General features: G+C 48.8%; 1 protein-coding gene across 1 annotated transcript in view; it reads right to left on the bottom strand.

The window, feature by feature from the left end:
• Positions 1-15932, bottom strand: part of CORO6 (coronin 6) — a 44070-nt gene extending 28138 nt beyond the window's left edge. The window contains 2 exon segments of the mRNA XM_087702805.1: positions 9237-9455; positions 15881-15932. Of these exon segments, the coding sequence (XP_087558931.1) occupies positions 9237-9434 (198 nt within the window). The 5' untranslated portion in view covers positions 9435-9455; positions 15881-15932.
• Between the last annotated feature and the right edge of the window lie 6433 nt (positions 15933-22365).

Raw genomic sequence — 22365 nt, 5'->3', positions numbered from 1 at the left:
GGAGGGGAGGGAAAAGGGGAAAGGAAGGGGAACAAAAGGAAAGGAGGAGGAAGGGTGAAGGAAAAAGGAAGATAAAAAGAGAAAGCAGAGGGGAGGGGACGGGAGGGAAAGGAAAGGAGAAGAAGGAGGGAGGGAGGAAAGGAGAAAAGAAGGGAGGAGAGGAAGAGGAGAAGAAGAAGATAGAAAAGGAGGAGGAGAAACGACGGGGGTGAAAAAAGATGAGGATTGTGGGGGCCTTGGTGCTCTCTGAGCTTGGTTGTTGCAGATATTTCATTACCCTATTAGGTAACATCATCAGTGCTGAAGGAAAGAGGAGGAGGAGGAGGAGGAGGAGGAGGAGGAGGAGGAGGAGGAGGAGGAGGAGGAGGAGGAGGAGGAGGCGGCGGCGGCTGGGGTCCTTTGTGCTCTCTGAGCTTGGTGGTTTTCTTTCAGACATTTTTTTACCTTACTAGGTAACATCATCAGTGCTAGAAGGGAATGGGGTGGAGGAGTAGGAAGAGTAGGAAGAAGAAGATGGAAAAGGAGGAGAACTGTGGGGTTCTTGTGCTCTCTGAGCTTGGTGGTTTTCTTGCCGACATTTCATTACCCTACTAGGTAACATCATCAGTACTAGAAGGGAGGAGGAAGAGGAGGAGGAAGAGGACTGTGGGGTCCCTGGTGCTCTCTGAGCCTGGTGGTTTTCTTTCAGACATTTTTTTACCTTACTAGGTAACATCATCAGTACTAGAAGGGAGGAGGAAGAGGAGGAGGAAGAGGACTGTGGGGTCCCTGGTGCTCTCTGAGCCTGGTGGTTTTCTTTCAGACATTTTTTTACCTTACTAGGTAACATCATCAGTACTAGAAGGGAGGAGGAAGAGGAGGAGGAAGAGGACTGTGGGGTCCTTTGTGCTCTCTGAGCTTGGTGGTTTTCTTTCAGACATTTTTTTACCTTACTAGGTAACATCATCAGTGCTAGAAGGGAATGGGGTGGAGGAGTAGGAAGAGTAGGAAGAAGAAGATGGAAAAGGAGGAGAACTGTGGGGTTCTTGTGCTCTCTGAGCTTGGTGGTTTTCTTGCCGACATTTCATTACCCTACTAGGTAACATCATCAGTACTAGAAGGGAGGAGGAAGAGGAGGAGGAAGAGGACTGTGGGGTCCCTGGTGCTCTCTGAGCCTGGTGGTTTTCTTGCAGATGTTTCACCACCCAACTAGGTAATGGCATCCCTGCTAGAAGGAATGAGGAGTTGTGGAGAGGAGGAGGAGGAGGAGGAGGAGGAGGAGGAGGAGGAGGAGGAGGAGGAGGAGGAGGAGGAGGAGGAGGAGGAAGGGGAATCGAAAGCAGAGAGGCCACAAAGGTCAGAGGTCATTGTTGGGGGGGGGGCAAATGCAACCCCTGGGCTTGATCCATTGTGGAGAGAAAGGCATCCTGGACGTTGGCCTCACAGACTCCCTTTCAAAGGGAATCTGAGCCGAAGGAAAACAGCCAAAGGAAGAAAACACCCCATAATGTCAAGTCAACATTGGCAAAGCCAAAACGCCAAGCTTTGCCCACCGGCCCTCCGGCCCCTCTGCTTCACAACCCTCCAGAGTTACAACAGCGCTGGACAATCTGTCTTAGGGCCGTTTCCCACACTTAACGCCCGTCGCACCTCCCCACCATCAAAATCCAGCCGTTGGGCCACCGACTCGTACTTATGACGGTCGCAGCATCCCGGCCGGGGGTCCCAACGTTCCCCTTTTTTGCGACCTTCCGGCAAGCCAAATCGACGGAAGAAGCCAGATTCGCTTATCGGCCCTTAACAACGGCAGAGGTTCACTTAACGGCTGTGGCGAGAAAAGTCATAAAACGGGACAAAACACTCGCTCGGACACAGAAAACGGTGGGGCTTAGTTGTGGTCGTAAGTCGAGGAGTACCTGCTCTCGACTTACGACCACAGGCAGCCCAATGAGAAAACGTGGCACAGCGCAAAGCAGGAAACACACCTGGGTGAGCAATTGCAACACACACACACCCGTTTCCACGCAGAGGCCCGCTGGGTGTTGGCGTTCTCCTCTAGGCACCCTGACCTTGAGCGGGGCCACCTTGCTGCCACCCCCCCCCCAGCCCAGGGAAATTTGAGCCGTGGAAAAACTGCCCCCCCTTCTCCGCTTGACCTCCTCTTTGTTCCCAAAGTGAGTCACTTATTATTGTGACTCAGCCGGACAACTGCTCCAGTCCATCTCTCGGGCTGGCTGGCTGGCCCGGGACAGGAAGGGCGGGGAGTGGGGGGAAAGAGAGAGAGAGAGGGAGAGAGAGAGAGAGAAGGGGGCACTTAGAGGGCATCTGCCTGAGGAGGGAAGAGGAAAGAGAAGGGAGGACGTCAGCGAGGGGGGAGAGAAATTCACAAAGTGGCAAAACATTCTCAAATGCAGCTCATCTGCCTGGAAGCCACATTATATATAGCAATAGCAGTAGACTTATATACCGCTTCATAGGGCTTTCAGCCCTCTCTAAGCGGTTTACAGAGAGTCAGCATATTGCCCCCAACAATCCGGGTCCTCATTTTACCCACCTCGGAAGGATGGAAGGCTGAGTCAACCCTGAGCCGGTGAGATTTGAACCGCTGAACTGCTGATCTAGCAGTAGCCTGCAGTGCTGCATTTAACCACTGCGCCACCTTGGCTCTTATATATCAGTAACATATATATCAGACATTGGCCACTATCTAACACAATGAAATTCAAGGGTGAGAAAAATCAAGTTCTACATTTAGGCAAGAAAAACGAAATGCACAGGTACAGTATAGGTGGTACCTGGCTCAATAGTAGTAACTGTGAAGGGGATCTTGGAGTCCTAGTGGACAACCATTGAAATAGGAGCCAGCTGTGGGCAGCAGCTGCCAAAAAAGCCAACACAGTTCTAGGATGCATAAACAGAAGGAGAGAATCAAAATCACGTGAAGAGTTAATACCACTTTATAAGGCCTTGGTAAGGCCACACGTGGAATATTTGCATCCAGTTCTGGTTGCCACGATGTAGAAAAGATGCGGAGACTCTAGAAAGAGTGCAGAGAAGAGCAAGAAAGAGGATTAGGGGACTGGAGGCTAAAACATATATGAAGAACAGTTGCAGGAACTGGGGATGTCTAGTTGAATGAAAAGAAGGACCAGGGGAGACATGATGGGAGTCTTCCAATATCTCAGGGGTTTCCCCAAAGAAGAGGGAGTCAAACTATTCTCCAAAGCACCTGAGGGCAGAACAAGAAGCAATGGGTGGAAACTAATCAAGGAGAGAAGCAACCTAGGAGAAACTTCCTGACAGTCAGAACAATTAACCTGTGGAACAGAAGTTGCCTCCAGAAGTTGTGAATGCTCCAACACTGGAAGTCTTTAAGAAGATATTGGATAGCCATTTGTCTGAAATGGAATAGGGTTTCCTGCCTAGGCAGTGGGTTGGACTAGAAGGCCTCCAAGGTCCCTTCCAACTCTGCTATTGTATTGTATTAACACAATTGAGGGTCCAGAGGTATTTCACGAGAAGAGTCCTCCACTCCTCTGTTTACAACAGAATCCCTTCTGCCGCCGGGCTCGAAATTTTGGGCTTGGACAACCGAGTAGAGTGATGGCGAACCATTTTCGGCACCAAGTACCCAAATCGGAACATGCATTCATGTGCGTGTATGTGCACGCACTAGAGCACCGGAAACCCAAACACCAGCTGTTGGGTGCACACATGCCTAGTTTCTGGGCATTTTTCAGGCTGTTTTCAGACCATTTTCTGCCACCTGGAAATTGTCCTTGGAGGGCAAGACGGGGGGGCCAGCAGAGGTCCCACTGGCTCTGTCCATCTCCCGTTTTTTGCCCGAGTTGGGAGCAACGCATCACACATCCCCACCTCAGTGCCCTGCCTCTGTCTGTGGGGACATCGTACACAACCTTGAGCCACGACAGAAATGATGTCAATGGGTGGAGGAGTAAGGAGCAGGGGGAAAAAACACGGGGAGCTTTGGGGTTTTGTCAATTCCACGTCTGGTGGCTGGAGAAAGCTGCAGTGGCCTTCTGTGGCTCTTCCTTCATGTGTGTCTGGAAGTTTTTAGACGTCAAATAAAAACAGGAGGAAAAGTTTGAATGACAGAGGGATACAATCAAGATCAAGGGAGGGACTAATACCACTCTGTAAAGCCTTAGTAAGGCCACACCTAGAGTAGTGCATCCAGTTTTGGTCACCACACTATAAAAAGATGTGGAGACTCTGGAAAGAATGCAGAGAAGATCAACCAGGATGATGAAGGGATTGGAGGCCAAAACCTACGATGAACGGTTGCAGGAACTGGGCCTGGCCAGTCTAGGGAAGAGAAGGACCAGGGGAGACAGGAGAGCATCTTCTAATATTTGAGGGGCTGCCTCAGAGAGGAGGAAGGGGGTCAAGCTATTCTCCAAAGCACCTGAAGGCCAGAGAAGGAAGAATGGATGGAAACTGAACAAGGAGAGATTCAACCTGGAAATAAGGAGGAATTTTCTGACAGTGAAAACTATCAACCCATGGAACAGAAGTTGCCTTCAGAAGTTGTGGGACCTTCATCCCTGGAGGCTTTCAAGAAGAGACTGGGCTGCCATCTGTCAGAAATGGTGTAGGGTCTCCTGCTTGGGGCCAGGGGGGTTGGACTAGATGACCTCCAAGGTGCCTTCCAACTCCGTTAATCTGAATGAAGAGACTTTGGGAAAAGTGCAAAGTGGAGCAAAGAAGATGATTAAAGGCCTGGAGACTAAAACATATTGAAGAACGGTTGCAGGATTTGGGTATGGCCAATGTAGAGAAGAGAAGGACCAGGGGAGACACGAGAGTAGCATTCCAGTATTTGAGGGGCTGCCCCAGAGAGGAGTTAGGGGGTCCAGCTACTCTCCAAGGCACCCGAAGGCCAGATGAGGAATAATGGATGGAAACTGACCAAGGAGAGATTCAACCTGGGAATAGGGAGGAATTTTCTGATCAACCCATGGAAGAGAAGTTGCCTTCAGAAGTTGTGGGAGCTTCATCCCTGGAAGCTTCCAAGAAGAGACATGGCTGCTATTGGTCAGAAATGGTGTAGAGTTTCCTGCTTGGGCAGGGGGTTGGACTAGATGACCTACAAGGTCCCTTCCCACTCTCTTAATCTGTTGTTCTGTTGACTTCCATTGTGATAGAATTTGCAAGTCGTATTTGAACCTTTGTAATCTTCCTGATGTTCCATGAATTGCTTGTAGTTTACCCAGCACAGGTAGTCCTCGACTTACGTCCATTTGTTTACCGATGGTTCAAAATTGCAAAACAACAACAAAAAAGTGACCCACAACCGGCGCTGACAAAATTTGCAGCACCCCATGGTCACGTGATCCCTCTGACCTTCTCAACGCTTCCAATAAGCAAAATCAAGTTGGAGTTGCATAATGACCATGTGACTTACTTAACAACCAAGTGATGGGACTTAAGAATCATGGCAAAGAAGGTTGTCAAATCGGGTATGGCTCACTTAACAACGCGCTTGCTCAGCAGTGGAAATTCTGGTCTCCAATGTGGTTGTTAAGTCGAGGATGACCTGCATATTTTGACCCGCCCTAAATGTCTATGGAATTCTAAAGAGTAACCCACATTTCCAAAACGTTAATTCAACCCGGGGAACTGCTTGCCACCAGAAGTTGTGGGTGCTCCAACACTGGAGGTTTTTAAGAAGAGATTGGATAGTCCATCTGTCTGAAATTGTCCCGAGTCTCCTGCCTGAGCAGAGGGTTGGGCTAGATGACCTCCAAGGTCCCTGCCAGCACTGTAATTCGATGGATGGCAGGCTGGCTAGCTGGCAGGAAGGAAGGAAGGAAGGAAGGAACGAACGAAGGAACGAAGGAACGGAGGAAGGAATGAAGGAAGGAAAACAGATGGAAACTAATTGAGGAGAGAAGCAATGTGGAATTAAGAGGAATTAAGAGGAGGTCTTCTAGTCCACCCCCTGCTCAAGCAGGAGACGCTAGACCAGTGTTTCTCAACCTTGGCAACTTGAAGTCCTGTGGACTTCAACTCCCAGAATTCCCATTCCCTCGCATAGCTGGCTGGGGAATTCAGGGAGTTGAAGTCCACAGGACTTAAAGTTGCCAAGGTTGAGAAACACTGGTCTAGCGTCTCCTGCTTGAGCAGGGGCTGGACTAGAAGACCTCCAAGGTCCCTTCCAACTCTGTTTCTCTGTTCTGTTCTACTCTCTTAGGCCTGCTTTTTCTTTTTCTTTTTTTGCAGGGATCAGCTTGTGCAAATAACACTGAGATCCGGCGCCTTTGTGCGTCAAAGGAACAAATCCACATTTCAATTGTAGCATCTTCTCTTCCTTTTCAAGGGAACTCACTTCTCCTCGCTGTTAATTCCATTTCCTCATCAGTTGCAAACCGATTTCTCACTCCTGGCTGGAGTCTGTTACACGGGTGTGCATGCACACACTCACACCAACTTTGCACAAGGTTGTAAGGAAATCCTTCTCTTTGTTCTGTGCTGTGTAAGAGAGAGTGGGCTTAATGTCACCGGCCAAAAGAAATGATTCGATCTCCTGCAGTTTGGGGTGTTTTCCATCACGTCCCCTAATCAGGGGAGACTATTTACTCATAGTGTAAGTTCAGAAGACGCGGAAAGACTTGGCCGGAGAGAATTGCCAAGAATAGGTCACGACTGAACGGAGAATGTTCTCATTCGTTGTTCCGTTGGGTTCATCTCGATCTTGCGAGCCAACTTTTGAGAGGGACACAGAGAAAGGGATGAAGGAGAGTATCAAGGATATTCAGGAGAATGAGAAATGAAGGCGAGGAGGAGGAATGGGAAGGAGTGGAAATGGGTACATTTATTGAGAAAAGATGACGGAAGGGGAGCTGGAAGGAACTGGTCAACAGCTGAAGGACGTCAACGGAAGAAGGATGAGTCATGTCTTTGGCTTTTTAAGATGTGGGATGATGGATTGGCTTAAGATGATGTTTCTCAACCTCAGCTATTTGACAATGGGTGGACTTCAACTCCCAGAATTCCCCAGCCAGCACAGCTGGCTGGGGAATTCTGGGAGTTGAAGTCCAACCACTGTCAAGTTCCTGAAGTTGAAAGACATTGGATTAAGGAAGACCATCCAAGTGGTGAGGATGCCAGAACATGATGGGCTCCCATTCCTGAAAGTAGACAAAGTTGGCTTTGGTTTTGGGGGCCTTCAAACCCCTCCAGAAAAGGGACTCCAAAAAAACCACCTTCCTTGCCCAGAATAAAAAAACGAATCCGGTTAACGAACCCATCGTCAAGGTGCTGAGGTCGAGAAACATGATCTTAATCCAATCCATTAACCCTCATCTCGGACACTGGAGCCAAAGAAGAAAAAGATATGAGTCATCCTTCTTCCGTTGACGTCCTTCAGCGGTTGACCAAGTCCTGTCCATCTCCACTTCCATCCTCCTTTTCTCAAGATTAAATGCACCCAAGCTTGACCCCTTCCCATCCCTCCTCCTAGCCCCTCCATTTCTCATCCCCTGAACATCCTTACTACTCTTCCTTCGTCCCTTTCTCTGCGTCCTTCTCAAAAGTTGGGCTGTTGATCGTGTTAAGAGGTCAAATCATGGTTTCCATCACACACAAAGACCAACTGGAAGAGCATCGAGCGACGGCTGGCGTGCCTGGAGAGATGGCTCTGTCTGGCAGGCGTGCCATAGGTTTGCCAGCTATAGGCCAAAGGGATTCTCTCCCTCGCAGGGATGGTTTTTTTTAAAAAAGCAAAGTTTTTTTTTAATTTTTTGTTACATATTTAAATTTCTTTTGTAAACAGAGTATTGTCCGGTTACTCCCTTTAACATTTTCATATATACATAATTCATATTACACTGTATTTCCATTTCCCATTTTAGCCGTATTATTTTCTTCCCATATTTTCCAATTTTAAATCATATACACACCCACACCCACCCACACCCACACACATACATACATACATACATACTTACATATAGATAGATAGATAGATAGATAGATAGACAGACAGACAGACAGACAGACATACTTACTTACAGATAGATAGATAGATAGATAGATAGATAGACAGACAGACAGACAGACAGACATACTTACTTACAGATAGATAGATAGATAGATAGATAGATAGATACACATACATACATACATACATACATACATATATATAGAGAGAGAAATACACATACATACATACACATACACACACACACACACATATATATATAGAGAGAGAGATAATAGATACATAGATATATAGATAAATATACACATACATACACACACACACACACACACACATATATATATATATACACACACACACATACAGAGAGAGAGAGAGAGAGAGAGAGAGAGAGAGAGAGAGAGAGAGAGAGAGAGAGAGAGAGAAATAGATATATACATACATACACATACACACATACACACATACATATAGAGATAGATACAGATATAGATAGATATACACATACATACATACATATACATTCATACATATATTGCTCCTAGAAGCACGAAGCCTGAAGATGACGAATGAGACTTCGTCGAAACGTCGCCAAGACACCTCCAATTTTACGCGGGAGAAAACCCGAATAACCAAAGACATACATATAGATAGATAGATAGATAGATAGATAGATAGATAGATAGATAGATAGCTAGATAGATAGAGATAGAGAGAGAGAGATATAGATATAGATAGATATACACATACATACATACATACCAGTACATACATACATACATATATATATAGAGAGAGATACACATACATACATACCAGTACGTACGTACATACATACATACATATATACATACATAAAGCTTGTCATCTTCATCCTTTTAGAAATAAATGAAATTGATCATTTCATTTCCATTTATTTTCTATAGGTAACATATCTCTTCAAGTTCAGTATTTTATAATCAACATTTTACTTAATAATTTGCACAATTAATAATATCAGTCTAGTTCAATCACATCTTAATTAGCTACATACCATCACCAAGATTAACATATTTCACTTTATTTTACTAATCCCGTTCCTACTTTCTTTTTTTCCTCCTCTTTTTCTTCTTTTTATATGTATTTTTCTTTCCTCTCACTTTCCGATAGATTTTTTTGGGGGATAACCTCCCTCGCAAGGTTGTTGTGAATAGCTATGGAGCGCCTCGGGGGCAAAAATCCAAAGCTTGGGGGCCCTCAATGGATGCCCCCTCCCCATGGGGATGACTCCCCGCCCCTCCTCAAGCCCACCTACCTTGCTCAGGGGCAGTACCATGAAGGCCCCGCCTCCTCCCGATTCCACGATGATGGCCAGGAACTTGGGGTTGACGGCACAAAAGGAGCTGTCCCAGGTCACCTTGGAGACTCGGATGTCCTCATACATCTGGTCAGCTTTGACCGGCTGTCCGAAGACATGCCGGAACTTGCTTTGCCGAACCACCCGGCGACTCATGGCGTGGGATGTGGGCGGGCGCTGGGGGAGGGGGAGAGAGAGAGAGACAATAAGATGAGCCGGGCAGCTGGACCACCGCAGCGCCTAGGTGGACAAGTCACAATTTTGGGCATGAATTAAAAGAATGTCAGAATGATCCTAGGTAGAGGCCGATATTTCTCTCTCTGGGCATAATGAGAATAGATCTGCCGAACAAAACTCCCCATTGGCAACAGGGAAAGGCATCCGGCCATTAAAACACTCAGCTCTGTTCAGTAGCCCAGCCTCCACCTGACAAAGGGATTGCGGGGTCGTAAAATGAAGATGATCAAAGGATGTCAGGTTGATTAAATCTGCTCTCCTTTCCACTTTTCTTTCCTCCCCGGTTTCCAGTCTCCAAAGCTGCAGTTTTCCTCCTCTGCCGTCTCGGTTTTCCTCTAAAGCTGTTCCTTTATTTCCTTTATATCTTTTGGGCCCCTGCAAGTGAGTTCTAGATTAGGAGGGTTATTCCTCTTTGCTTTGGGACCCCTGCTACTGAACTCAAGGGTGTCCTGCCTTGAAACTATTAGAGACTTGTGGACTTCAACTCCCAGAATTCCAGAGCTGGCTGGGGAATCCTGGGAGTTGAAGTCCGCCCATCATCACGTGACTGAGGCTGAGAAATGTTGGATTGGGAAGAACATCTAACAGAACACGACAGGCTCCTGTTCCTGGAAGCCAAGATTGAGGAGATGTTTCTCCAGCTCCACATCCCTGCCCCAAGCGATGGGTCAAGAGAGGGGGGCAAAATGGCATAAATGTTAAGATCTGTGGACTTCAACTCCCAGAATTCCTGCCTGGCTGGGGAATTCTAGGAGTCAACTTGTTCCCCAACGTAGCAGCAGGCAGGCAGGAGAAGCAAAGGATGGAAACTAATCAAGGAGAGAAGCGAATTAAAGAGAAACTTCCAGACAGTGAGGACAATTAACCAGTGGACCTGCTTGCCACTAGAAGTTGTGGGAGGCTCCATCACTGGAGGTTTTTTAAGGAAGAGGCTGGACAGCCGTTTATCTGAAATGGTACGTATAAGGGTTCAGAGGGTTAGACTAGAAGATCTCAAAGATCCCTTCCAAGTCTGTTATTCTATTATTCTATGGATGGATGGGAGGGAGGGAGGGAGGAAGGAAGGGAAATGAAGAGGAAGGAAGGAAGGAAGGAAGAAGGGAAGGAAGGAGGGAGGGAGGAAGGAAGGAAAGAAAGAAGGTAGCATGGAAGACAAGAAGGAAGGAAGGGAAATGAAAAGAAGGAAGGAACAAAGGAAGGAAGAAGGGAAGGAAGAAGGGAGGGAGGAAGGAAAGAAAGAAGGATGGAAGACAAGAAGGAAGGAAGGGAAATGAAGAGGAAGTAAGGAAGGAAGAAGGGAAGGAAGAAGGGAGGGAGGGAGGAAGGAAAGAAAGAAGGTAGGATGGAAGACAAGAAGGAAGGAAGGGAAATGAAAAGAAGGAAGGAACAAAGGAAGGAAGAAGGGAAGGAAGAAGGGAGGGAGGAAGGAAAGAAAGAAGGATGGAAGACAAGAAGGAAGGAAGGGAAATGAAGAGGAAGGAAGGAAGGAAGAAGGGAAGGAAGAAGGGAGGGAGGGAGGAAGGAAAGAAAGAAGGTAGGATGGAAGACAAGAAGGAAGGAAGGGAAATGAAAAGAAGGAAGGAACAAAGGAAGGAAGAAGGGAAGGAAGAAGGGAGGGAGGGAGGAAGGAAAGAAAGAAGGATGGAAGACAAGAAGGAAGGAAGGGAAATGAAAAGAAAGGAAGGAAGAATGGAAGGAAAGAAAGAAAGAAAGAAAGAAAGAAAGAGAAAGAAAGAAAGAAAGAAGGAAGGAAGGGCAATGAATAGAAATAAAATAGAAATAGAAAGAATCAAGGAGAAAAGCAACTTGGAATTAAGGAGAAACTTCCTGACGGTGAGGACAATTAACCCGTGGAACAACTTGCCACCAGAAGTTATGGCCGCTCCATCACTGGAGGTTTTCAAGAGGAGACTGGACAGCCATTTGTCCAGAATTGTAGAGCATCTCCTGCTTGAGAAGGGGGTTGGACTAGAAGACCTCCAAGGTCCCTTTCAGCTCTATTGTGGATTGGGAATTAGAAACCCACAGGTATTAAATGATTGCACAGCCCCTCACTCAATTCACCAACGGTTATGCAAACTGGCAATGGTTTGGGAAGGGCCCAAGTGCCAACTGGGCACTGGCCTCAGGTCTGACGGCCACAACAGCCCGAAAAGGTTTAGGCAGCATCATTCCTGCTCCAATCACGGCCAAGGGAGAAATCCTGGCTCGGGAGAGGTGTGCGAAAACTTTGCAAAGCCCATCAATCAAAAGGGCTTAGTGGATGCCCGCCTGGCAAGGGCCTCAAAGGGCAGGGGGCTCAACACATCCACTCCCTTGATCCCCCCACCCACCCCCTCCCCAGCCAGGCCCTGGTGGTGGCCGTGATAATCCCCTCTCTAAAATCCCCATAGGACAGGAGGGAAGGAGAGGAGGAGAGGAGAAGAAGGGAGGGAGGGAAGGAGAAGAATTGGGGGGTCCGCCCTATGACTTTCCACCTGGGATGGGTGGGGGGGCTTCCGCAGGGGGTCCCGAGACCCCAATTCCCACGGGCCAGAAAAAGTTAAGATCCTTTCCTCCTTTTCACTCCACCCCCCTCCCTTCCATCCAGCCAAAGTTTCAAAAGGGGAAGAATTGGGGGTGGTCCTCCACAAGGGGGTCTCACCCCGAGACCCCAAGAAGAAGGGAGGGAAGGAGAAAAAGGGGAAGGAAGAAGAAGGAGGAGGGTTGTTATAAAATGAGACGCGTGGAAGGGATGGTAGAGAAAGCAACCTTAACTTGAGGAGGAGGAAAAACGATTATAAATATTGAAAATATTGAAATATGATTAACGCAGTGTTTCTCAACCTTGGCGACTTTAAGTCCTGTGGACTTCAACTCCCAGAATCCTCCAGCCAGCACAGCTGTGCTGGCTGGAGGATTCTGGGAGTTGAAGTCCACAGGACTTAAAGTCGCCAAGGTTGAGAAACACTGGATTAATGAGAGTTAATCCTGTATATTTGTGAATGTTATGTGAGAGAAATAAAAACGAAAAAACTTTTTCCAACAATAAATACATAAAACCTCCAATATCTTTTCAAAGGATGCAGTCTGCCGTTCCCACCCCTGCTGCTCCGTCATGTGGCGGTGAGTTCCACAGGATTAATTTTTGCTGTGTTTGGCCAAACTGCAGTTCTCACTTCTAATTTTTGTACAATTTTGTTGTGTTATCCCTAATTCTTTGTCCCTGCTGTGGTAGGACCATCACAAATCCCAGCTCAGATATTAAAATCTGTTTTGAAAGGGGATTTTCTTATAGAAATCTTCTTTTTCTGCCCGGAAAATGGAGTCCGGACACCAGCCTGGGGCTACTGTGCCAGCCACCCCACAAATACAGATAGTCCTCGACTTACAACCTTACTCGTTTAGTGACTGAAGTGCTTGAAAAAAGGGACTTAAGGCCGCTGCAATATCCCCATCGTCGCATGATTTTTATATTTGTATACTTGACAACTGACTCACACTTACGACGGTCGCAGTGTCCCCCGGGGTCACATGGTTCCCCTTTTGCGACCTTCTAATACGCAAAGTCAACGGGGAAGTCAGATTCACTTAACAACCGTGTGGGTCACTTAACAACTGCAGCGTTTCACTTAACGGCGGTGGCAAGAACGGTGAAAAAATGGGGCCTTGCTTAACCACGTAAACTTGGAGTTCAATTGTGGTCATAGGTTGAGGACTACCTGTACTGCTTTTCAATGGGTGGCAGCCAGGCCTAGACAGAACAGGCAGTCCTCGACTTACAGCTCTTCATTTAGTGACGGTTCAAACTTCCAAAAGCACTGAAGCGGTGACTCGTGACCATTTTTTCTCCCTTATGACCGTTGCGGATGCTTGACAAATGACTCACAGTTATGACGATCCCAAAGTTATGGGGTCCCCTTTTGCGACCTCCTGACAAGCCAAGGTCAATGGGGAAACCAGGTCCACTTAACGGCCATTGGAGAACGGCAGCGATTTGCTTAACAACGATGGCAAGGAAAAAAATCGCAAAACGGGGCCAACAAATTTGCTTAACAAATTTCTCACTTAGCAACATACATTCTGGGCTCAGTTGTGGTCGAAAGTCAATGACTATCTGTAATCTGAGAAAAACAGGAGTCAGAAGTGACCTTGGGGGTCATCTAGTCTGACCCTCCTAGGACTAGGATCTGGGATTTATAGCGCCCTGCGATACCCACTTTTTAAGGAGGACGGAAATGCTCTAAGCTCTTATCCATAAGTCACACCCTTTGCTTCCCAAATATGGGCTTGAGCAGGGGGTTGGACTAGAAGACCTCTGAGGTCCCCTTCAACTTTGTTATTCTGAGCCCAAAGCTTCCAACTTTTAATGGATTTATTTTTTTTTAACCAAAAATTGCTCAGTAGTTTTGCCAGAGAGAAACTTAACGAGACCAGCCTTGAGTGCGAATCATACCCACCACAAAAATCTAAGAAGCTGAAAGCAGGACCAGCAGCCATTTGGAATTGGGGGAGAGGTCCGGGGGGGAGGGAGGAACAAGTTCAATAGGCATGGAGAGCAACACACCGGAAATATTGGAACCCTAAATAATGAAAGATTATAATTTAATATCAATGTGTGTACGATTCCTGGAATTATATCAGCTTGTTAAATGAAACAAATATGATTAATACTATTTTATCTGCATCAAAATGTGTGACAGTTCAGGGGACGCATCCTGTTCGTGCATTGATATGTTTCTAAAAAATAAAAATAAAAACTTTAAAAAAATGTGTGTGGTGTGTGTGTGTGTGTTTGTGTGTGTGTGTGTGTGTGTGTCAGGGAAAGGATGGGTTTGGGGGATTGCTGCTTTAAACTGGGGTTCCCTGATAGACTGCGCTGGGATATGGAGGTTCCATTCAGCCCCTAAAGTCCTGTAATCCCAGTTGATGGATCCTTAGCCCATGGGAGACTAAACCAGGATTGCTAAAAGTTCCTTTAATGTTAGTTTGTTTAAAGATGAGCCTTTAGGCATGTCTGTGGGGTCTGGGGGGCAGAGAAGGAAAAAAGGGGGGGTATCTTTGGTTTCATTCCCACAGGTCAAAAGTCTGGCGGAGATTCCCCCTCCTTCCCCCCCCACCACTCTATCCAGCCAAAGTTCCCAAGGGGGAAGAATTGGGGGGTCTGACCTAAGACTTTCCACTTAGGGGGGGCTTTCCGCAGGGGGTCCTGACACCCCAATTCCCACGGGCCAAAAAAAGCCCACCAGTGTTTCCCCCCCCCTTCTATCCAGCCAAAGCCCCAAAGCCATAAGAATTGGGGGGTTTGACTTTTCACGTTGGTGGGAGGGGTCTCGCCCTGAGACCCCACCCCAATTTCCACGGGTCAAAAAAAGTCCCACGGAGTTTCCCCCTCCCTCCTTTTCACCCCCCTTCTTTGGAACAGCCAAAGTTCCAAAGGGGGGAGAATTGGGGGTCCTTTTCACGTATGGGGGGCTTCCGCAGGGGGTCTTGAGACCCCAATTCCCACGGGCCAAAAAAAGTCTGGCAGAGTTCCCCCTTCCCTTCCCCCCCATTCTATCCAGTCAAAGCTGGAAGAATTGGGGGGGGGGGTTCCCTACTTTCCACGTTGCCTTCAGCAGGGGGACTCTCCCCGAGACCCCACCCCAATTCCCACAGGCCAAACGAAGTCCGTCGGAGTTTCCCCCCCTTCTATCCAGCCAAAGTTCCCAAGGGGGAAGAATTGAGGGTCTGCCCTACGACCTTCCACTTAGGGGGGGCCTTCCGCAGGGGGTCCTGCGACCCCAATTCCCATGGGCCAGAAAAAGTCCGCCAGAGTTTCCTCCCCTTCTACCCAGCCAAAGCCCCAAAGCCATAAGAACTGGGGGTCCGACTTTTCACGTTGGTGGGAGGGGTTTCGCCCCGAGACCCCACCCCAATTCCCACTCCGGCAGTTTCCCCCTCCTTCCCTTCCTCCCCCTCCCCCCTTTCTATCCAGCCAACGTTCCAAAGGGGGAAGAATTGGGGGTCTTTCCCCCGACTATACACGTGGGGGGTGGGCTTCCGCAGGGGGTCCCGGGACCCCAATTCCTACCGGCTAAAAAAAGTCCGCCAGAGTTTTCCCCCCCTCCTTTCCCCCCTTTTATCCAGAAGAATTGGGGGGTCCTACTTTCCACCTTGTCTTCCTCAGGGATAGCCCGTGTCCTCCGCAGACCCCACCCCAAATTCCCACGGGCCAAGCAAAGTCCGGCGGAGTTTCTTCCCCTTCTACAAACCCAGAAGCCGCAAGACTCGGCGTGGGACCTTCGCAGCGGGTTTTGGGGCGGAGGAGAGAGAGGGGTCCCAAGGGAGAAACGAATTGGGTCGGGGGTCGTCCCGGGCGTCCGCGCCGCCCCAGCCTCGCTCACCTGCTCGTAGGAAGAAGGCGCGGCGGCGGCGCGGGGCTCCCCCTTCCAGGCGGGTGGGTGGGCGGGCGAGCGACAACCACCCGAGCCGCCTTCCGCGGGGCGCTTGCCCTACCCTGCCCGGCCGGGGGGCGACCTCTCCGGGGAACCCCGTGAAGCGCAGCGGGCGCGGAAACTCCGCCCCGGCTCTGCGGCGGCCGGCTATAGAAGGCGCGGCGCTGGTGCAGGGCTGCTTCCTAATATAGCCTCCTCCTGCGGCGGCGGTGGGGCTGGGAGGGGGCTGGAGGGGCCCGGGGGGGGGAGAGAGGATGGACCAGCCGGCAGGGCTTGGGCAGGCGGCTGCCCGGCCGAGCGCCTGGCACCGGGGGGGGGGCACTGCGGCGGCCCCCTTGCCCGTGCCCGCCGCGGAGAGGAAGGGGGCTGGGGGGGAGGGGGATGTCATGAGCCCCTCTTCTGGTCGCCCCCCCCCCTGCAAAAGGGGACGTGGTTGCAGATAGGCTGCCTCCGGACGGGGAGGCTCGACTGATGGCCAGGTGGGCAGGCTGGGGGTCGCAGCTAAGGAGGGGGTGGCCCACCTCTTTTTCGTTCGGTAAAGGAGGCAGGGGGCGTGGCTCAGCTCCCCCCTGCGGTGGGTCCCCACGTTCCTTCCTTTGCCTTGGGCAGCGGGGTGGACTAGAAGACCTCAAAGGACCCTTCCAGTCCTGGAATTCCAGGACTCTAAGATAGACTGCCTCCAGATGGGGCAGTTCCACTGAGGCAGGTGGCAACTAAGGGTGGGGGAGGGAGGGGGTACAGACCTTTCTTTCTCTTTTTCTTTCTTTCTTTCTTTCTTTCTTTCTTTCTTTCTTTCTTTCTTTTCCTTTCTCTCTCTCTCTTTCTCTATCTTCAGAAGGTGGGGGAGGTGAAAAACGGGCTTCCTTCCTCTTCTTTCTTTCCCTTCTTTCTTTCTTTTTTCTTTCTTCCTTCTTCCCTCTCCCTCATTCCTTTCCTATCAGTCATTCCTTCTCTCTCTGCTTCTTTTTTTCTTTCTTTCCTTTCTTTCTTTCTTCTCTCTCCCTCATTCCTCTCCTTCCTTCCCGCCCCCGTTCCTTCCCTCCCTATCAGTCCTTCCTTGCTTCTTTCTTTCTTCTTCCTTTCTTTCTTCTTCCCTCTCCCTCATTCCTTTCCTATCAGTCATTCCTTCTTTCTTTCTTTCTTTCTTTCTTTCTTTCTTTCTTTCTTTCTTTCTTTCTTTCTTTCTTTCTTTCTTTCTTCTCTCTCCCTCATTCCTCTCTTTCCTTCCCTCCCCCGTTCCTTCCCTCCCTATCAGTCCTTCCTTGCTTCTTTCTTTCTTTCTTTCTTTCTTTCTTTCTTTCTTTCTCTCTCTCTTTCTTTCTTTCTTTCTTTCTTTCTTTCTTTCTCTATCTTCAGAAGGTGTGAGGGAGGTGAAAAACGGGCCATTTTCACCACTTTTTGGGGCTCTTTTCACCCCCCCCCAGAAGCAAGAAGGAGATGAAAAGCAGGCAAATATGTCCCCAGGGGGGGGGGGGGGCAGAAATGGGCCGTTTTTGCCCATTCGGTGGTCTCATTCACCCCCCACCCCCAGAAGCAATAAGGAGACCAAAACCTGAAGGGCAGGCAGCCTTTGGCAGAGGCAGGGGGAGGCAGGGGGCAAAGGCGAGGCAGGGCGAGGGTCCGAGGAGGTGAACCAGTTCAGGGGCGTGGCCAGCCAGCCCTCACTACCAGTTCCGTGACCGAGGCCATTCAATACCACTACCAGTTCAGCTGAAATGTCGAAACTGGTAGGAACCTCCCCCCCCTGCCCTCATCCCCTTTTGCAGGGGGAGCAAGAAGAGGGGCTAATACCCAGAACCCCTATTCCATACCCCAACCCCGGAGACCCCCCCGACCCACTGGCAGCGAACTGGACTGCAGCATACGGAAACCTCAAAACCTGAAAGATTTCTCTGCAGAGGAAGCCGTATCCCCAGTTCTAGAAATGGGGGAGCTAAGAGCCGCGTCGGAGGCAGGGGAGGGTCCCCTCTTTCGGCTCCTGAGGGGGCCTGGGTCTCCTGATCTCCCTTAAAAAATTTAGACCCCCCTTTTCTACGCTCCCCAAAGTCAAATTATATATTTGTGGAAATAATACAGGTAATAACAATATGGAGCCTCAAATTCCTAGCTAAGACCAGTCGTTAAGTGAATCTGGCTCCATTTTATCACCTTTCTTGCCACGGTCGTTAAGCGAATCACTGCAGCTGTCAAGTTAGCTACATGGTCGTTAAGTGAATCCAGCTTCCCCCATGGACTTTGCTTTATAGACGGTTGCAAGAAAAAGGGGGGGGGGTTTCAAGTGATTCTGGGACACTGTGACCGTCATAACTATGAGTCAGCCGCCAGGTGGCTGGATTCCAATCAGGTGACCCTGGGGAGGCTGCAATGGTCGTAAGTGTGAAAAACGATCCTGTCCCTTTTTTCCAGGACCGCTGCAACCTGAAACAGACGCTAAAAGGAACGGTTGTAAGTTGAGGCGTATCCTAAGAAGGCAGGGAATAAACAAAATAGAAATGCTCTTAATCAGTGAATAGGATTTATTAAGTCAATAACCAGCAGCTTTTTTTTTTAAAAAGTGAAGCCAATGAATACTGTAATATATTAACAACTAGCAACATCAATCGCTTTCAACAGAAGAAATAAATGGAATTATTTAGAGCAGGCTCGCATTTCCTGTGAAGAAAAAGGGGTTTCCACCCCACTTCCTCTTCCCCTTTCCAACCTGCAAAATACTTTTCTAGCTCAGGGGTCTCCAACTTTGGCGACTTTAAGCCTGGTGGACTTCAACTCCCAGAATTCCTCAGTCAGCAAAGCTTTAAGCCTGGTGGACTTCAACTCCCAGAATTCCTCAGCCGGGGTCTTCAACCTTGGCGGACTTCAACTCCCAGAATTCCTCAGTCAGCAAAGCTTTAAGCCTGGTGGACTTCAACTCCCAGAATTCCTCAGCTGGGGTCTCCAACCTTGGCGGACTTCAACTACCAGAATTCCTCAGTCAGCAAAGCTTTAAGCCTGGTGGACTTCAACTCCCAGAATTCCTCAGCCGGGGTCTCCAACCTTGGCGACCTTAAGTCTGGCGGACTTCAACTCCCAGAATTCCTCAGCCGGAGTCTCCAACTTTGGCGACTTTAATCCTGGGGGACTTCAACTCCCAGAATTCCTCAGTCAGCAAAGCTTTAAGCCTGGTGAACTTCAACTCCCAGAATTCCTCAGCCGGGGTCTCCAACCTTGGCGGACTTCAACTCCCAGAATTCCTCAGTCAGCAAAGCTTTAAGCCTGGTGGACTTCAACTCCCAGAATTCCTCAGCTGGGGTCTCCAACCTTGGCAACTTTAAGCCTGGTGGACTTCAACTCCCAGAATTCCTCAGCTGGGGTCTCCAACCTTGGCAACTTTAAGTCTGGTGGACTTCAACTCCCAGAATTCCTCAGCTGGGGTCTCCAACCTTGGCAACTTTAAGTCTGGTGGACTTCAACTCCCAGAATTCCTCAGCTGGGGTCTCCAACCTTGGCAACTTTAAGTCTGGTGGACTTCAACTCCCAGAATTCCTCAGTCAGCAAAGCTTTAAACCTGGCGGACTTCAACTCCCAGAATCCCCCAGGTTGGAGACCCTCTGCTCTAGCTGTTTTAGGTTTTTTGAGGGTTTCTGGTTGGGTCTTCAGCCTCTCCATGCCACGGGGGGCCTGTGGCCTTGGTGGGGGACGACCTCTGCTGGACAGCGTGGCCTTTGCATTGAGCTGCCCCTCAGCGGACGGCCGGTAGGAGTCCCGTTTGCTTGAAGAAGTGTAAAAAAATAAAATTAGAACAACCCAATTGGGGGTGGGTGGGCAGCAGGTTGAGGAATGGGGGGGTGGGCTGCTTTAGTGGAGCGGGGGAAGGTGAAGAAGAAAAGAAGGGAAAAATGAAGGGGAAATCATCAAAGGAGATGGAATTAGGGAGAAATTTCCTGGCAGGGAGAATAATTAACCAGCGGAACAGCTGGCCACCAGAGGTTGAGGTTTCCTTAAAGAAGAGACTGGATAGCCATTTTGTCTGGAATGGTACAGGGACCACCGCTTGGGGTGAAGGGGGTGGACTAGAAGACCTCCAAAGTCCCCATCAGCCCTGGGATTCTATGATTTTGTAAAGAACGAAATAACAAGAAAAAGAGAGAGAAAGAAAGAAAAAGGAATGAGGGAGGGAAGGAAGGAAGGAGGGAGGGAGGAAAGGAAGGAAGGAAGGAAGGAGGAAGGGAGAGAAGGAGGGAGGGAGATAAGGAAGGAGGAAGGGAGAGAAGGAGGGAGGGAGAGAAGGAGGGAGGGAGATAAGGAAGGAGGAAGGGAGAGAAGGAGGGAGGGAAGGAAGGAGATAAGGAAGGAGGGAGGGAAGGAAGGAGGAAAGGAAGGGGAGGGAGGGAGGAAGAAAGGAGAGAAGGATGGAAGGAAGGAGAGAAGGAAGGAAGGAGCAATTGTGTAAACTTTACAGAGGGAGATTCGACTTAGAACTAAGGAGAAATTTCCTGACAGTGAGAATAAATAATCAGTGGAACGACTTGCCACCAGAAGTTGTGGCTGCTCCAATACTCGAGGTCATCAAGAAGAGACTAGAAAACCATTTGTCTGTGAGGGTATGGGGTCTCCTGCTTGAGCAGGGGGTTGGACTGGAAGACCTCCAAGGTCCCTTCCAGCTCTAGGATTGTATGACTATAGAAAGAATGAAAGGAGAAAAGAAAGGAAAAGAAAGGGAAGAATGGAAGGAAGGAAAGAAAGGAAAAGAAAGAAAAGGAAACAAAGAAGGAAGGGAGGTAAGAAGGGAAGGAAAGAATAAAGAAAAGAAGGAATGGAGGGAAGAAGGGAAGGAAAGAAAAGAATAAGGGAAAAGAAAGAAGAAGGGAAGGGAGGGAAGGAGGAAGGGAAAATGGGAGAGGGAGGAAGAAAAAATTAGGGTAGGAGGAAGGAAGAAAGGAAAGAATGAGGAAGGGAGGGAGAGAAGGAAGGAAAGAAAGAAAGAAAGAAGGGAAGGAAGGAAGAATGGAAGGGGTAGATGGAGGGAGGAAGGCAAGAATGAGGGAGGGAGAGAAAGAAGGGAAGGAAGGGAGGGAGAATGGAAGGGTAGATGGAGGGAGGAAGGCAAGAATGAGGGAGGGAGAGAAAGAAGGGAAGAAAGGGAGGGAGAATGGAAGGGGTAAATGGAGGGAGGGAGGAAAGAAAGAATGAGGAAGGGAGGGAGAGAAGGAAGGAAGGACATTTACTTCCAATTTCCTGTAAAACCTACCTATAGCAAACCCTGGTTTGATCCACCATTGCACTGCTCACTTTACGGCCTTGGTGCTCGCTTAACAACCACAGTGGTCGCTTTACGACCATCGCAAATAAAGGTGATAAAATCAGGTGGGCCGTGTGAGACCAAAGCGCTTTATAAGGCCCACGAGGAACAGCCATGACGGATAGGCCTCCGTATGGTCCTCACTCAAGGACTGCTTCTCCTTACGACCATTTTACGTGTCCTGAGACGGACAGTGCATCAAAATCCGGGCCCTTGGCCCCCCCAGCGGTTACAGCATCACAGGTTCATGACGGTCTCCCTTCCTGACCTCCTTAGCCAGCTTCTGACAAACAACATCCACAGGGAAAGCCGGATTCACTTAACAACTGCACGGCTCACTTAACAACGGTGGCAAAAAAAAGACGGTAAAATCTTTTTACAACAACTGCCGTAGTTAGCAATGGACCATTCCGGCCCAGTTGTCGTCGTAACGCAAGGACTCCCTGTACTGCCTTCCTTGCCATTATTAAGGACACAAATTAGATATAAATAGCTTGGCCACATCGATCCATTTAGTAACCAGGATGGAAAACTGCAGAGCGATGGGCCACAAATCCTCTTTTTTTGACAGCCTCATTTCGCTGACGTTCGTGTTTTTCGATACGGACTTTCACAGTCCTGGGAATCACCGAAGGACGTGGCCTTAGAAGTCTTATTTATTTGTTGAATTACCAGAAGTCTCGACTTACAATCGCAACCGAGCCCCACATTTGCGTCGCTAAGCGAGGCTATTCTGAATTTTGCCCTTGCTTTATGAAAGAAAGAAAGAAGGTAAAAAGGGAAGGGAAGGAAGGAAAGAAAGAAAGAAAAAGAAAGAAAAGAAAGAAGGGAAGGGAAGAAAGGAAAAGAAAGAAAGAAAAAGAAAAAGAAGGAAGGGAAGGGAGGAAGGAAGGATTCGACTTACGATCAGAACCGAGCCCCAAATTTAAGTCGCTGAGTGAGGCTGTTCTGAATTTTGCCCTTGTTTTACGAAAGGAAGAAGGTAAGAAGCAAAGGGAAGGAAGGAAAGAAAGAAAAGAAAGAAGGAATGAAGGGAAGAAGGGAAGGGAAGAAAGAAAGGAAAAGAAAGAAACAAGAAAAAGAAGGGAAGGGAGGAAGGAAGGGAGAATGGGAGGGAGAAGGAAGGATTCAGCTTACGATCAGAACCAAGCCCCAA

This window comes from Thamnophis sirtalis, unplaced genomic scaffold, assembly GCF_051295495.1.
Source record: "Thamnophis sirtalis isolate CommonGarterSnake01/CBP01778 unplaced genomic scaffold, rThaSir2_p1.2 scaffold_17, whole genome shotgun sequence".
NCBI classification, from domain to species: Eukaryota; Metazoa; Chordata; class Lepidosauria; order Squamata; family Natricidae; genus Thamnophis; species Thamnophis sirtalis.
This window is presented reverse-complemented; position numbering and strand designations above follow the sequence as displayed.